The 17,073-nt window shown below is 33.0% G+C and overlaps 1 protein-coding gene across 1 annotated transcript in view; it reads left to right on the plus strand.

Moving 5' to 3' along the window:
- LOC150092927 (matrix metalloproteinase-2-like) overlaps nucleotides 1-17,073 on the plus strand; it is a 198,170-nt gene that overhangs the window by 152,960 nt on the left and 28,137 nt on the right. Inside the window, exon 6 of the mRNA XM_090414107.1 lies at nucleotides 6,676-6,820. Within this exon, the coding sequence (XP_090270233.1) occupies nucleotides 6,676-6,820 (145 nt within the window). The remainder of the gene's footprint in view (nucleotides 1-6,675; nucleotides 6,821-17,073) is intronic.

Here is a 17,073-nt window from a genome sequence, read left to right on the forward strand (position 1 = left end):
AAATTTCTTCACATAAATTGTCTACGTCAATGTCTGAATAATTCTCGTGTGTTAATTTTTGTCGTAACTTTTTACAACAAAATAATAAATATTCTTTATTTTGTGAAGTACTTAACAAATACAAAAACTGAAATGAATTCATATGTTCTTTTAATAAAGTAAATCTTTCCTGCAAAGATTGTAATGTTTGATATATTATGCAGAGAAAAAAAATACTTTGAATGAAATTTTAGGATCTACTATATTTTCATTTTCATGTTCGTAATCAAATTATGTTGTCTTTTTACGTCGCCTTAGTGGTCTACTACTCTACTACAAAATACAGATTCTGCGTCAAATTTTGCTGCAATTAATTTTGAGCTTTCTACAATTTCTTTGAAAGTTTCATCAGACCTATAATCATTTAAAAATTGATTTAGATCATTCAATGCATCTAAAGCAAGTTGGAGATTCATAGATGAAGACTGCAGTATTTTGGTGACAAAATCAATTTTATTTAAAATATCATACCAAATCTTTGGTGCCTTTACTATCCTGGTGCCTGTGTGCATCGCACACATTGCACAAATGGCCAGTGCTCTCCTGCTTCTAAATGACTATTTCCACAAGAGGCTACCCCTGCTATGATCCACCCTGGCAACTTTAGTTTTTCTGCCCTAACACAGTCACTTGCTCAAAGACCAACAGTCTCTCCAGATTCCTGTGCCTTTTCATGTTCAAATGCAGTCCATCTCTTGCACACAGCTCTCTTCTATCTGTGCATATGCCCCAAGCATCCATATATTCAAAGACCTCTCTTTCAACACATTCTTGCTGACATTCTCATTCATTATTGATTTTCTTCTCCTCAGTTCTGCATTATCATAGTAATGAATGAGTGGAATAGGTTGCCAGAGTCTGTTCTGGGTGCCACAACTGTAAATGAGTTCAAAGCAAAGTATGATAGATACTGTGCAAGTATAGTTCTTAACATAGATGAAGACTGCAGTATTTTGCTGACAAAATTAATTTTATTTAAAATATCGTACGAAATCTTTGGTGCCCATAATAATAATAATGATAATGAAAATAAGAGTTTAGTTAATTCAGGAGAACTTAATGTACAAGTTAGAAAAGATAGAAAGAAGTAGAAAAAAATTGTGGAACTATATATTTCTGGTATAAGAAATTACAAAGAATACAAAGCCTATTAGATAATAATAATAATAATAATTATTATCATATCTGAGCAATGCATTCACTATCTTCTCTCTCGCACTTTTTGATGCATAGTTTCTAATGTTAATATTTCTTGCCGCTCGATTCACACTTCCTCTCAGGTCATTTATGCCAACCATCACCCCTGCACACCAAAAATCATTGAATCTCCATACATATTATTTGCATTTCAATAAAATTTCAAATGTGGTGAATGGCATAGATTTTTTGGTGGTGGACCTCATTATCATGAGTTCAGTATGTATGTATATGTGTTGGAGGGAGAAATGTGGAGGGCATGTTTGTGGACAAACTGAACAAGAGAAATGAGAAGGTATAGATCTGCAGGAAATACAATATTTTGTGATGGACTGCGAGTCATCTGTAAATGAGAGTAGGGGATGAGGAATGAATATTAGACAAAAGATAGAAGGCAGCAAGGAGCATAGTGAATATGTTTATAAGGATGGTCAGCAAAGGAATGCAATGCCCTGGGATGAAAAGGTAGTAGTTAGTTGAGTCTGAGGAGATGTATGAGGCAAGTGGTGATAGAAGTGAGCAGGCATGGGCAGATGTAAAGAAATCATAGCTGAGTAGTGGTATTGGTTGGAACTGCAGTGTTTATTTACGAATGCTAGTAGCATCAGAAATAAGGGAGACAGGATTATTGCACTGATTAAGTTTATTCACTCAAACATTGCTGGAATAAGTGAAACTGGCTGGACGAAGATCATATCTTGACAGGAATAGAAATGGAGGGGATATACAGTGTTTTTTGTGAGGATAGGAAGAACAAGATGGGAGGGAGAGCACTGTTGATGATATCAGGGAAATTATGTCCATACAAGGTGCTTTTGAGGTATTATGGTGTGAGGCATAGATTGATTGGAAGAGGTATTTAGTTGGATGTTGCTATAAGCCAAGGAATGTGGAGGGTAGTGATAAAGAAATATTTTGGCAAATTCGATCAGTGAACAAGGGACGGGTGAATCAGACCAAGAAAGGCTCTAGAGTTCTTTCAATATATATGCCTAATAAAAGAAAGAATGATTACAGTAGATAATGCTAATGGATGACAATAGTAGATTGGTAACTTCTGCTACTGCAGAGGATATAGTTGAGATATTCAATTTATCAGGATATTTCATCTTCATAAGTGCATCATGAGAAACTTGAGTGTAGAGGAAATGGGAGAGGATTATGGTGAGTGAACAAGAAGTATATGAGGAATTAAGTAAGCTTGATGTCAATAAAGCAATAGAACTTCATGATATATCACCACATTTTGAAGGAACATCTCCTTCAAAATGTGGTGATATATCATGAAGTTCTATTATTAGACTGCCACATGACAAGTTGGTGACTATAACCACATTGTAAAAGATGGGATTAGATTAGTTAATTGGATAGGCAATTGGCTAGTCAGATAGGTATCAACAAATTGTGTATGGTGGCACAGTATCCCGAAAGAGAAAATCACTAGTAGTGTGCTGAAGGGTTATTATTTTGTGGTTATTATTCTTTAACTTGTATATTTGAGATATGTTTAACTGGAGATATGCAGATGATGCAAATTTGGAGAGAACAATGAGGAGTCAAACAGGTAATTTACTCTTTATTGTCCAAGAATTTTATGATGAACTTTCATTAGGTTCTGTTCTAGTAGCTGGTATATGCAATTGTTTTCTTCAGTAGTATTATGGGGTGAGTCAAAACAATGTTAGTGATTAGAAACATTTATTGAGGGGGGGGGTATATTAAGTTTAATACAAAATTATAGAGTCTAGAAGGCTTCAATTTGGTAAGACGTTAAATATAAATAAAGAATGCCAGATATAAATGTTTGACATCCATCATATTCACACCAAATGAATGAAACCTAAAGTTTCAAATGAGTTTATGAAAATAAACTTTTGGCATAGAAAAACATGAACTATGATGAGGAATTTGTATAGTGACTTTATTATTATTATTATTATTATTATTATTAACATTTGACCTCCATGGAGTCAGAGACTCATTGTGGGAGGTACACACTATTGCACACGATGCTCATCCAACCGTGCCTTAAACCGATTCAATGTGTCTACACCCACAACACACTCAGGCAATGCATTCCACTCACCAACCACCCTCCATGCAAAGAACCTACTCCTCACTCCTTTGTTCACACCCTCCTTATACAGTTTCCAGTGATGGCCTCTTGTTCTACTCCCCTCTCCCGTTCTATGAAAAATCACTTCCATGTCAACCTGATAACAACCCTTAACCAGCTTATATGTCTCAATCATATCCCCCACCCCCCTTCTTCCTCCTATTTACGAGGCTCTGCAACTTACATTCTCTCAATCTGTCCTTGTATTCCACATTCCAAAGACCTGACTACCTTTGTGAATCTTCTCTGGACCCTTTCCAACATCCTCTTCACCATGAAAACCCGGCAACCAAATCTGTGCACAGTAATCCACATGATGCTAATCAAGGCCTTATACAATGGAATCATAACCTCTCTATTTCTGAATGTCAGGGTGTCTAACAGACAACTCAGGTCTAGCCCATCATTTCGTGATTACTAACCATACCACTGATTGGAATAGCAGCTCCATGCCTTATATAGAAGAAGATTCTGTTGTAGAAATTTCAAGGAAGCCATTGTAGTCCTTCGTTCTGGAGAAAATTTTAACAGAAACCAAGAAATAATAGCTGACATATGGAAAACCTTAAGATCACTCAGTCTGCCAGAATTTAGTTTTGCTCAAAACTACAGTGACTAACACAAACGCTCCATGTGTGTAATATTATGCGTTCTGTTTTTATTTTTAATTTACACAATAGTGTTACTCCATTTTCTCTGTACTAGCCATTTTGAGTTTTTCTCTTATCGTTATAAGCCCTGAAGAAGCCAAACAGCCCCATTGGCAAAACTTGTTGGCATTAGATGTTTATAAATCATAGTCAATTAAAGATCAATATATATTTCATTTTAATTATATGTTTGAATGACCAAATATAATCTCAACAATACCATTATTCATCTTGTACTTTCTCAAAAGTACTTTTTTTCCCCATATTTCATGCTTATGCTCCACATTCATCCATTTTACACCTATCTTATTCAGCCTTTTGGCCTTTGGAATACATTCGCACAATGATGCTGTTATATATTTCTTTGTTAGTTTCCATGCAGCATTTATTTCCTTACCGCTCAACACCTCGTTTCATGTTATAGCTCCAAGCTGTCTCCTAAGCTTGTCATAATCACCAGCCTTATAATTCCACATATATCCTTTCCTCACAAAAGTCTACATATGACTAGCCACAACACAGGTGATTACTTCATGATCACTTTCACCAACTGGAGGAAAATGTGAAAAACCCCTCTAACAATTACATCCTCTGATGAAATGATGAGATCTAGAACTCTTGATCCTCACGTGCCCTTCTTTATGTGCTGCCTGAGATAGTTATCTCTCAAGAACTCAAAAAGATTAATTTTCCTTATTCCCAAATGCTATTTCTTCATTCCAATCTATACTGCCATAATTAAAATTGCCCATAATAATTATGCTTCCTTCGTTCACTAATCCAAGTTGTTTATACATTTCTTTATCACCATCCTCCACATTCTGTTACCTATAAATATGTCTTCCTGTCAACTTCCACATTATACCACACTGCCTTATAGCCAGTGCTATTATTGAGGACTTAATTCCCCTATTATCATAAGCAACACTCCCCCCTCCTTTCCTGCTCTTTCTATCCTCGCGAAAAATACTGTACCCTTCCATTTCTATTCCCATTATGATATCATCTTCATTCAACCGTTTCACTTATTCCAATGATTTGGGGTGAATAAACTCAATCACTGTAACCATTTCATCCCTTTATTTCTAATACTTCTAGCATTTGTAAACAAACACAGCAGTTCATTTTTAGATCTATAACCAGTCCTATCTAAGCCACAGGTTGGTTGTGATTTCCCCACCACAGCTGCCCTTGCCCAGTCACATTTATCACCACTTACCACATATATCCACTCAGTCTCAATTTTGCCACCCACATTGCAATATACTACTCTCCATACACATACATTCACTACTACTTTCAACATTCACTCTCTCTCTCTCTATGTCCCTGTCCACCCGAGCTTCCCCCGTTTCCCCATTCCTCTTGTATTCCTGTTCTCTCTTCCTCTCTTACACTAATACTGTTTCCACTGCCAAGCACTTCTGTCTCTTCAGTACCACTCTCTTGATTTTTCCCTTCATCTCTTTCTTCTGATCTCTGGCACCCATCACACACTGTACTTCCACACACTATACTTTCATCTAACAACACTTTCTCCAGTACACTCACTTTTTAGTGCATTAATTAGGTTTCACTGGCCTGACAGCTGTTTTGAACTGTTGGTTCTCATCAGCAGAGACCTAGGAGGACAAAAACCCTCTGCTGTGGTATTGAACAGAGAGTGCTTGCTCTCCTTAGTTTCTGCCATCAGACTTCAAAGTCAGGATGATAAACTCAGGCATCAGATGTTTCCCATTCACTTTTGAGTGGAAAAGGTTGTAACATGATTCATTTCTCCACATCATAGGCTTCCAGTATTATGGACTAGTTATGGCATTTTTTATACTAATGTAATATGTGCAATCAATTACAATAGTTGATGTTTGGTTTATGTTGAGCTGTCTTTTCATAAATATGAAGACTGTGCTGCTCTTTATATAGTGTCCTACTACATTCTGAACCCTTACAGATGCTTGGAATTCTTGCTTCATCATTTTTACATTAGAAAATGGACTTTGGCATTCATAATCTTCCTGTGAATTTCTTGGCTGAAGTGACAGCCTCAGCTTTCCATTAGCTGATAACATTACTTGTAGTGGATTTTTGGTGATACAGTCTTACCAAGGTCACAACTGATCACAACTGATATAGCATCCTATGTTAATATCTATTTTGTAATCTAAGTTCTTTGTTATGTGCCATTTACCGTATAAAGATGTACATTTGACTCTAGAAATATGTCATAGTGAGGAGCAGGTCCACTGCATGGAGAGTGGTTGGTGAGCATTACCTAAATGTATTGTGAATGTAGACATTGAATCAGTTTAAAGCATGGGTGGATGAGCACTGTGTGCAATAGTGTGTACCTCCCACAATGTCTCTGACTCCATAGAGGTCAGATGTTAATAATAATAATGTCATCTGTATTATGTAGCATTTAGGTGATGAAAGGAATATGCAATCATTGTGTTTCATTCTAAAACAGAGGTATGCCATTACTTCTTGCAGCATGGTGTGTACTATATGTAACTTGATTTATGCATTGTTTTCTCTTTCTCTGAAAAAATCTGAATATAATAAAGAACAATCACAGTGTTCCCCCCTCTCTATTTAATGCATCTTTATATGAAATACTATTAAGCATTTTATATAACTATGCACAATTAATTGATTAAATGTATACTTTTATAGTTTTTTTGGCGAGTAGATAGCAAAGGCTTGAAAAAGAAGTATCCAGTATCCATTGACAGGTTTTGGTATAATCTTCCAGAAGATATAGATAAAATTGATGCTGTATATGAACGTCCATCAGATACTAAGATTGTATTCTTTTCAGGTAAGTTTTTTAAAGGAAACTACAGAATGAATTGACTAACATTCCATAATATTATGTTTCACTGCATGAGTTAATTACAAGAACAGCCAGAATACATTTTGGCCTGATGGTCTTTTAAAACACTTTTGAATAGTAGTTTGACAGAATCAAGGTCTGGATTGTTGATATCAGTTCTTCATGGTATAAACAACATCAAGAAAAAAAATTCAATTAATTTAATAAATTTACTAGTATTTTGCTGGTTTTCTATCCAGCATCTTCATAGAACACAGATTTCAATTGTGACCAGCACAAAGCATTCAACTAGATAGTTGTATAAAATTCAAATTGTAACTGAAAAAGAACTATTGTCCTAACAAGGCATCCTTTTATGGGCTGGATAATCATAAAATTAATTTGGATAAGTTCAGGCTGTATTATCTTTTTCCATTTTTAGAATACTCCCACATATGGAAAGGTATTTGCTTAAGCAATCACACCACAACCAACCATGCTGACAGTATAGGTATCCTCAAAACACAACAAAGGCAGGACTATATGTTCAAATTACAGTCCTTGAAACTGAACTCAGGTACTTTTCACAATACTTTTTTAGCCATTGGCTGTAACCAGTGCTGCGCCGTGGGTAGGAGGCGCCCTTGTGCAAAACGTTTTTCAGTGCCCCCATAAAATAAGTTTCTGTGAAAAATTTTATTTTGTTAAAAGTACAAAACAGTTTATATGCATATATAAAAATAAATTTTATTTAACAGTAGTAGAACATTGTAATCACTGAAATTCATAAATAAGAAATTTTTAATAATAAACATTTTCAAAAATGTTTATTCCTTAATATATAAATACAACAGAATATATATATAAACAAAAATTACTTTTATTTTAATATAAAAAAGAAATATTACATAACGAAGATAATTTGGATTCATGCTTTATAACTATATAACAATTAGTATAAATATAGATTTATTTTACATATTTATCCGTCTTGCTTTGGCCGCCACAAAATTTTTAATAATATCTTTAATGTCTAATGAATCCATAATATTATTTTCAATTGATATGATTGATAAATCTGTTAGACGCTCTCCAGACATCGTTGACTGCAAATAATTTTTTATTAGTTTCAGTTTTGAAAAACTTCTTTCCCCTGATGCTACGGATATTGGTAATGTTAAATAAATACGCATCACAATCGCAGTATTCGGAAACGTGTTGGTTAATTTATTTCCGTATATATAATTTAAAACATCCTGAGGGGCCGACTCTTTTTTAATAAAACATTGCAAAGTTTTTAATTCCTCAAATAAAGTGATACCATCAATATCGTTATTGTCGGAATCTTGATTGTCGCTCAGTTTTAAGTGCAAATCTTTACAATGTTTCATTAAATCTTCATCGCTCCAATCTTTTAATTTGCTAACGTCTCTTATAACTTTAAAGTCTTCGCTATGTTGTTTTAAGAGTATGAATCTTTCCGTGACTGAAATTATTGTCGTGTCTAAAATCACGAAGAAAAAATTTATTTTAAAATTTTGTTTAGGATCATGCATTGTCTCATCTGATGCTTTGTAACCAAACATTTTTGTTTTTGTTCTTTTGCGAATGTCTGTAAAAATAGGATCAATATTAAAATTGCTTGCTACTTCTTTTGCAGTTCTAATAATATTTTCAAAATATTGGTCTGTTCGGCGAGTATTTAATTCTTGTATAACATAATCAAGATTTTCTGTAATTTTTCCTATATCAAATGTCGTATTCTGCATTATTTTGCTTGCAACATTTACAAGACTTAAGATTTCGTACCAAACATGAACAGAGCAAATAAATTTAAACGAATAAATCTTTGAAATTAAGTTGTCTGCCTGAACTCTAGAATCGATATCTTTAGTTTCATCTTCTGTAATATCAAAAAGAGCCTGGTAAATTTTTTTGATATTATTTTTAAGTGGCTTTATTGCTTCTACTTTACTTTCCCACCTAGTAGCAGAAAGTGGTTTCAAATTTAAAACACGAATATGTTTTTTTAATATAGCTCAACATTTCACAGATATTGAAAAATAATTATATAATTCCTGTATTACCCCAAAAAAATTCACAGTTTCACAGGATATAAAAGCAGCACACGGAATAAAAAAAAGCCCTTGAATTTATTTCAAGGATTTTTTTCTGCAGTCCATTATCTTTGCCTCGCATATTTGAACCGTTATCATAAGCTTGGCCGCGTAAATCCGAAATGTTAATATTCAATAATTTTAAATAATTTTTTATAAATTGAAATAGTCCTTGCCCAGTGGTATCTTCTACAGATTGAAAACCCCAAAAATGTTCATGAATTTCATGAATTTCTGCTATATTTGTATCTTTATTTTGATTAAGAAATCTAATAACAATAGATAATTGTTCTGTGTGGCTTATATCCGGAGTAGTGTCAAGAATTAATGAATAATATTTCGCTTCTTTAACCATTTCTAAAATTTTTTGTTTTATAGCTTCAGAAATTATACGGATGATTTCATTTTGTATTTTATCACCTAAATAATGAGCAATGTTCCTTTTTTGTGATGTTTGGATGCGATGCAAGTGTTCTGCCATTATCGAATCAAATTTAGCGACAGTTTCTACTAACTTTAAAAAATTGCTGTTATCATTTTCAAAAAGTTTTTGTGAAGGACCTCTAAAAGCTATACACTGTCTTGATAAATATTGTATTATGTAGATTAACCGTTCTATAACAGATTGCCAATATTTTTTCTCAGTTTCATATAATCTTTGTTGTGTGCAATCAATAGTGCATTTCTTAATCAACAACATTTTAAGTTCGCTGTATTTTGAACAGTTTTTAATGTGCGCGGAACTTGTCTCGTGTATTTTTAGTATATGACTCAAATGTTGCCAATCGTTACAACCGTATTCATTAGTAAGTTGGGAATTTTGACTACCAAATATTTTACAATAATAACAGAAAACCGAATTTCGCGATTCTGAATAAACTAAATAACTTCGTAAAAGTTTTTCTCCATTTGCTAAAGTTCGATAATAGTATGAATCGGAAAACTTGCGGCCAGATTCATCTTTGGGACATTCTTTATTAACTGCTTGACGCGGGCAAGGCAATGCTCAACTAAACAATCACTAACTTTGGTAGTTATATGATTCGGCCAAGTACTTGGATCATTAACATTAAAATTTGATGTTTCCTGTTTCTCTGAATCGGAATCCAATATTTCTTCTGCTGCAACTTCTGTAGACAGTCCAGTTTCATTTTCGCATGTAACATTTGTTTCTTCATAGTTACCTTGGGTCCTCTCTTTTTCTGGAGTAGAGCTACACAGAGTACTTGCTTCGTCAGAACTTTCTATTCTTCGTTTTTTATGTGGTCCTGAAGTTAAAAATTTATTCAGCGATCCTGCCAGTTTATGTTTCAGTTGTACTCGCTGCAATTGTCTTTTCCTGTTTTATGCACCAGATAACTTCTTTGGCTTTTTTTCCGACATCTAAGGGTTAACACACTTGGTTAGAGTTTAAAATAAGAAGAGCATTAAAAGTTGTCCACCAAAATAAATAATAATTTCTGAAATTTTCCCTTCAACTGATTTTTTAACCCCTTAACCGACTTATTTTCAAGGTGAATGGCCCAAGACTGACTATTTTTTTTTTAATTACAGAATTTGATTTTTCAGATGTTTTGAATAATAAATATGCTTACATTTTAGGTAATTTTTGAAAATTAACATGTAGAGATATTAGCCACTGATTGATTTCTCAGTGATATTTATTTAATATTTTTTACATTCTGGTAATTGTTTAATAATTAAGAAATTTCTAGAATATTAAAATTATTTATTAAAGAAATCAGTAAAAGGACCCCAACTCCAATGTCTTCCAACCAGAACAAGAACAAATATATAAATAAATCTCTTATTGAAAATTATTTATTTTCTAGACGTCTACCCAAAATAACATAAAAATCTTTTGTTTTCAAAATAAGATAATTAACTAAAATTAAACAATTTAACTGATTTTCAAACTTAGCAAAAATATAATAGATGTACTTACTTTACATGAATAATAATCCAAATTCACAAAAAATTTACTAAACAACCATAAATATATTTTATAAAACAAAAGGCAACTGCACAGTAACACTGTTAGTGTAACGCACAAAATGAAATGATACAAAAATACACCAAAAATTATCAAGAAAGGGCCAATTGCAGTATGTGTGTAAACAAAGCTCATCTAAAGGGTTTTATACCTCATAAATAACCTATGTTTATTAATTTAATCCGAGCCGCGTCAGCCTGATGCGCCGATAGTCTATCCCGCATATATACAGGATTTTTAGCTAAGGTCCCTCAGCTGATTAATATATTTATAATTTATAAACTATTCTCTTTAAAATTTTATTTGTCTATCAAAAATCTAAAAATAAGTACAGAATTAAATTCAAAGTCAAATTGTCCAAAGTCACTTAAACACAGAATACACAATACGCTCAATATGTTTCACATTCAAAATTGAAATGACTCCGAAAAAAATGTAAGTGCGTGTTTGGATAGATGCTATTTCGTCAATTCAAATTCGAAGCAGAATTTAAGAAAATGAACATCGTAATGTACATCTATGTTTCAGACTATATATTTTTGGATAGATCAGTGTTTCTGAAACTTCAGATATCTGTGTACCCTTCTTTAATTTTCATTATTACCAAGTACCTTTTCAAAATACCCTTATCAAAATAATAATAATAATAATAATCAATCAATAAATAAATAAATAAAAATATATTTCATTGTAACTGTGTTTTATTTGAATTTAGATGCATTTTTCTGGTAGCAAGGCTGATACGTTGGTCATACATAACTGATAATTAGTTTACGGAATTAACAACGCATATAAAGTATATTAATTAAAGGTAACTTTAATAAATAACTTCTATATTTCGGCAATGTCACGCTGCCATCTTCAGGAACATAAAGATATGGTATGTGCACGCAGGCACTAACAAAAGCAAATGAGGAAGAAAGCAAGAAACTAATATGGTTCCTAAAGTCCTAATGGTGCCCTCTGGCGGGCTAATTTGGTCGTCTTGGCAGTTGGGCTGAAGTTCTCAAAATGTAAGTCTCCCAAATTTGGGGTAGTTTCATGCACCCAAATTTGTTGAGATTAGGAACATTTTTTAGAGCTGCTGATGATTCCTTGAATAATCTTTGGTATTTAAACTTGCTGCAGTGTATTATTTCGGCAGCATGACGTTGCCAAAATATAGAAGTTATTTATTAAAGTTACCTTTAATTAATATACTTTATATGCGTTGTTAATTCCGTAAACTAATTACCAGTTATAGATGTACATTTAAACAAAAAAAACATGATTTATTTTTAATAGAACAAAATTTATAAAGATACTAATCATTTTTACTTAATATAAATAATTTATCATCAATGAGAGGAGTGAAATTGCTTATTTCTATATCTGCTATATTGCTCTCTTTTGTGCATTTTATAAATCCAGTCTTTAACCAATGATCCATACTCAACAATTTGAAAGCTAAAAAAATTACCATATTTACTCGACTATAACTCGCACTTTTTTCCCAAAATTAAAGCTAAAAAATTGCGCTGCGAGATATATCTGGGGATTTTCGGAAACTAAAGTTTTCAGAAAAAAAACAACAACTGAAAATGGGTATGACTTACCAAGAATCTTCTATTCTCCATCACTTCTTCTGTCCTCAAGAGCGGTTTCCTTGTGTGCAGTCAGTTATCTATCCAAATAGAGTCATCTTCTTTCCCATTATATCAAGCAAAAATTACCAGTAATTTAAGACTTGAGATACGTAATGAACAATCTTTGACAAATTACTAATGAGAAGTGCAAAATGTGTGCGATTGTAGGCCAGTATAATAGAGAAAAAGCCACTATTAAGAAGTGCATATGATTGGTGCAGTATTAACAAAAGAGCGAGCTACCCAAACAAAACAAGCTGACAATTGAATTGAAATGCCAATTCTTTTAAACCGATTTCTATAATATCTGAAATGCATTCACTATATATTTCTTAGTTTTAACACGTTCATGACGGGGTAGTGTCAAGCAAAACCATATGTTGCACCTGCTGTATATAGTAGTTTCTGTTGGAGGGAAGATGTCATTCATTAGTTAGTGTTTATATTCCCAGTTGTCTGTAATTGCACTATTTGTTGAGAAATATATTTTGAGAAATATATATTAGTCTGCAAATGATGTCTGTGAACCTTATCCAGTGACATGATAAAACTAATTGGTTTTAGAGTTTCTGCAGTATAATGGCTGTTGGGGATAGTGTATTGTTTATTGCAGGGAGCGAAATATCGCTCAAATGTGAAATTTGGGGAGATAGAAACCTGCAGTTTGAGTAGGAGAATTCATGCATAATATAATTTAATAGATATATATTTATATATGGACTATATAAATTCACATCATATGATATTTTATGGGTTGTTTCCTTAAGTATCTAATAAGTGGGTTCTAAAATGTTTGGTTTTAGTATGTATGACTCTAATTTTTTTATTAATAAAATATAATAAGCAGATATTTAACTGTCAATGGGAAATGGCGCCTTTTTATTTGTTAACTAAATGCTGTATTTTTGTAAAATATCTTGTTGCCGTAATAAGGCTGAACGAGCACCCTTATTAAGCAGCGCTGTGAGGCAGGCTGCCTCTATGCTACATCCTGTCGAAAGTACTGGGCAAAGCACAGCATAAGAATGAATTCACAGTCTGTCTTAAACTGACAATTTCCATTAAAAATATAATAAACAATCGAGAATATTTCTAAAATTTTTGCTGAGTCGATGCTTACTCTGTGAAATAAAATCTGTGGTAATATTGATAACGTTTCACTTCAAACGATATAATTCAAGAATAAGAAAATTTCATCATCATCATCATCATGCATATCAAGGATTTAGGCCTAGCATAGCCTGTTCCGGCCTTAGAAGTCATCTTTGAATTGTTTAAGAGGACGTCCTGGTTTTCTTTTTCCTAATGGCTTGTATTTTAAGGCTTGTTTTGGTAATCTTTCTGTTTTCATTCTTTGAACGTGTTCCATCCATTTATGTTTATATTTTTTAATTTTTTCTATTACTGGTTCTTGGTTTAATTCTTTCATAATTTCTTCATTTCTTTTGTGATCAAATAAGAAAATTTATATTTTTTAAAATTATTTCCCCGTGGTGAAATGCCACCCCTATCTTCAAGCGCCCTTGTGCGGTGCACAATCTGCACAACCGCATGGCTCGGCCCTGGCTCTAACCCTTATAAAATACTGCATATATCTCTTACCCCTGTTATTAATACAGCCAACATACAAGATTACATCAAGCTGTTCCCATCCCTTATATTCAGGGTATATATCAGAAAAGACAGTTACAATTCTTTACAAGAATCGGTTTAAGGTATGGTTGGATGAGCATTGTGTGCAATAGTGTGATCTAGTTGCTCCTTAAGAGAATGAATAAAGGTGGTTAGCTGATAAAGGTAATTAGCTGATTGAGTGATTTGAAAGTGACATGGAGATTATTATTATTATTATTAACATCTGACATGGAGGTCAGATGTTAATAATAATAATAATAATCTCCATGTCACTTTCAAATCACTCAATCAGCTAATTACCTTTATCAGCTAACCACCTTTATTCATTCTCTTAAGGAGCAACTAGATCATCTTCATCCTTAAGAGAATGAATAAAAGTAGTGTAGCCTTCTTTGGACAGACTGGTAGATATTGGTTAATATCCACTTCAAAACTCAAAGACCACAATCATCTTCATGACAAGTCAAGATTGGCAGACATTACTTTGGATTTTCCTTCACACAGGATTAAATGGAAGAAGATATCTCTACTACACAGAAATTGCTATAGGTCTGAGACATTATTTTAAGAATCATAATGAGCAAGTATTGTTGCATTAATTTTCTAAAGATCTGGGACATAGTCATTCTGAGACCAAATACATCCTGACTTTTCCATATTAACTTTATGGTTATCTGGCCCCCTAGAGTGCACCTTGTTAGGAAATTATTTATTTATTTATTTATTTTTTTCAGTTACAATTAGAATTGTTTCTGAAACTATTTAATCAAGTGCTGTATGCTTGTTACAATTGTAATTTGTGCTCTAAAGATATTAGGTAGAAATTTAGTGAAGTATTAGTAAGTTCAATAAATTAATTATATATTTTTCTCTTGGTGTTGTTTATACTATGAAGCGCTGTTATGAATAACCAACAACAACAAACAGGCATAAAAATACATAAGGTCTGGATTGAATGGAGAATATTAAGAACACAGACAATAATGACTGACATATTCTGCTGCAGTCCAAACTGTGGATTGGGAATGGAAAAATGAGCCTTGTCATGTAACAATACAATACTTTGTAGCAGCTATCAGTAGCATTTACTCTAAATTGCTGGTTTCATCAGCTAACCCTTAGCTGATGAAACCAGCCAAGCTGATATTATCAAATAATGTGTCACTGTGATGTGAATTTATGCTATATCTTTTCACAATAATGTTCAAGAATTAGAAGTCCTTGTCTTGAACCATGAGAAAGGCATTGCTTATTGTGAAAATAATATGACCATGATCTTTCTCATGGGAGGTTCTGATTTCCATATGGATCAGTGCATATAGGGATGGGTCCACATTTCAACACTACAGACATTACTCTCTTTGTGATAGTGGTTGAACAAGTCAGAACATTCTCTCAATTTTCCCATGATATGTTGGGAATTTAACTTTTACATATTTTATGGATGTGAAGTCTGTTTTATGACTGACTTCAGAGATAAAATCATGACCAATCTGCAGTTGGCTGAGTCCTTTGCTGACAGTTCACCCTCCTTTTGTCAACAAGTGTGCAGGTTTTTTCATTAGTAATTATGGTGTAAGGGTGGCAACATAATTCTTCATCAGCGATACTTATCAGGTTGTTTTTTTAACCTGTGAATATATTCCTTTGATGTTATAAAGTCTTTAATGAATTTCTACACTCAAGTCCACAAAATAGATTACATCTTGCTGTTCTTTTAAAGTCTGTTTTTAATTTGTTAGATGCTGATTGATACTGATCCGAATATAAGGAAATTTATATTATCCTGCGCCACCCTATATTCAGATTAGTCTATATAATACAGAGGAATCAATCATCAACTAACTTTTGCAATCTCACTTTATACAGGCCGAGGTTAATATTATCATTTAAGGTTTCTGCAAGGTTCGAATAAGTTTTATGAGCGGTGCAATGAAGAAAAATCAGGCAAACAACAAATGAATTCAATAAAATAAACATTTAATACAGGGTTATAGAACACGTACTTTTAAGCATAATTTTCTAAGCAAGATAATCTAATTGAACAATATTCAAAATATCTCTGAGACACTAGTAGCCTCTCGGTTTGGTTTAAAGATTGAAGTTAAATTTATATCTTATTCTCCAACGCTTAAATACTATTATCACAACTTGTCTCTATTCAATGAGATAATTCAATTCTCATCTACTTAATTCAAATACTCATAACAAACATAATACATTAGGCATCAAACATTCAGCTGTCAATTCTATATTCTTCCAAATAATTGAAAATGGTTCACACAGTTCAATGTTCCAGAATTTTACAGTAATTATTCTTAAGGTAGAATTCTCTAATTCTCTCTTAGTCAACAAACACTTAATTTAATTATGAGGCAGTTATCATTTCAAGGGGGAAACACTTTAAAGCTCCATACTTCGACTATTTTTAGTAGAACGCCACAGTTAATGTTAAGATATATCAGGCGGAGCTAACTCTTATTTCTTTACGCTGAAATATAAGGACTGCTCTTACCGGGTTACACCTTTTACACACTGGATTTACTATAGGCACACTTAAAACTGTAGTTAACTATTACTTTGAAGTAACACTATTCAAAAGAAATCTTCACTATAATAACTGAAATATTAAACACAGAGTTTCACAAGTCTTGAAGCACTAGTTTTAGGTAATCCACTTATTCCTTATTTTCTTCTATGCATTAAATTCAGCTTTGCACTATTCTTCCTCAAAATAATTGGAATTCGTCGTAATTTTAGAATTCCGTAGAAATATTCTGAATTTGCCTATTAATTTCCCGGTCCTTTCTTAATCTATTTACGGCATTTCCAAATACCCTTTCTGCCACCCGTTACTTCACTCCTTACTGCTTCTCCTCCCTCTTTACT

The sequence above is a fragment of the Typopeltis vanoorti genome, chromosome 24 (genome assembly GCF_054136105.1).
Source record: "Typopeltis vanoorti isolate ZY-2024b chromosome 24, IOZ_Tvanoo_1.0, whole genome shotgun sequence".
Classification (NCBI taxonomy): Eukaryota; Metazoa; Arthropoda; class Arachnida; order Uropygi; family Thelyphonidae; genus Typopeltis; species Typopeltis vanoorti.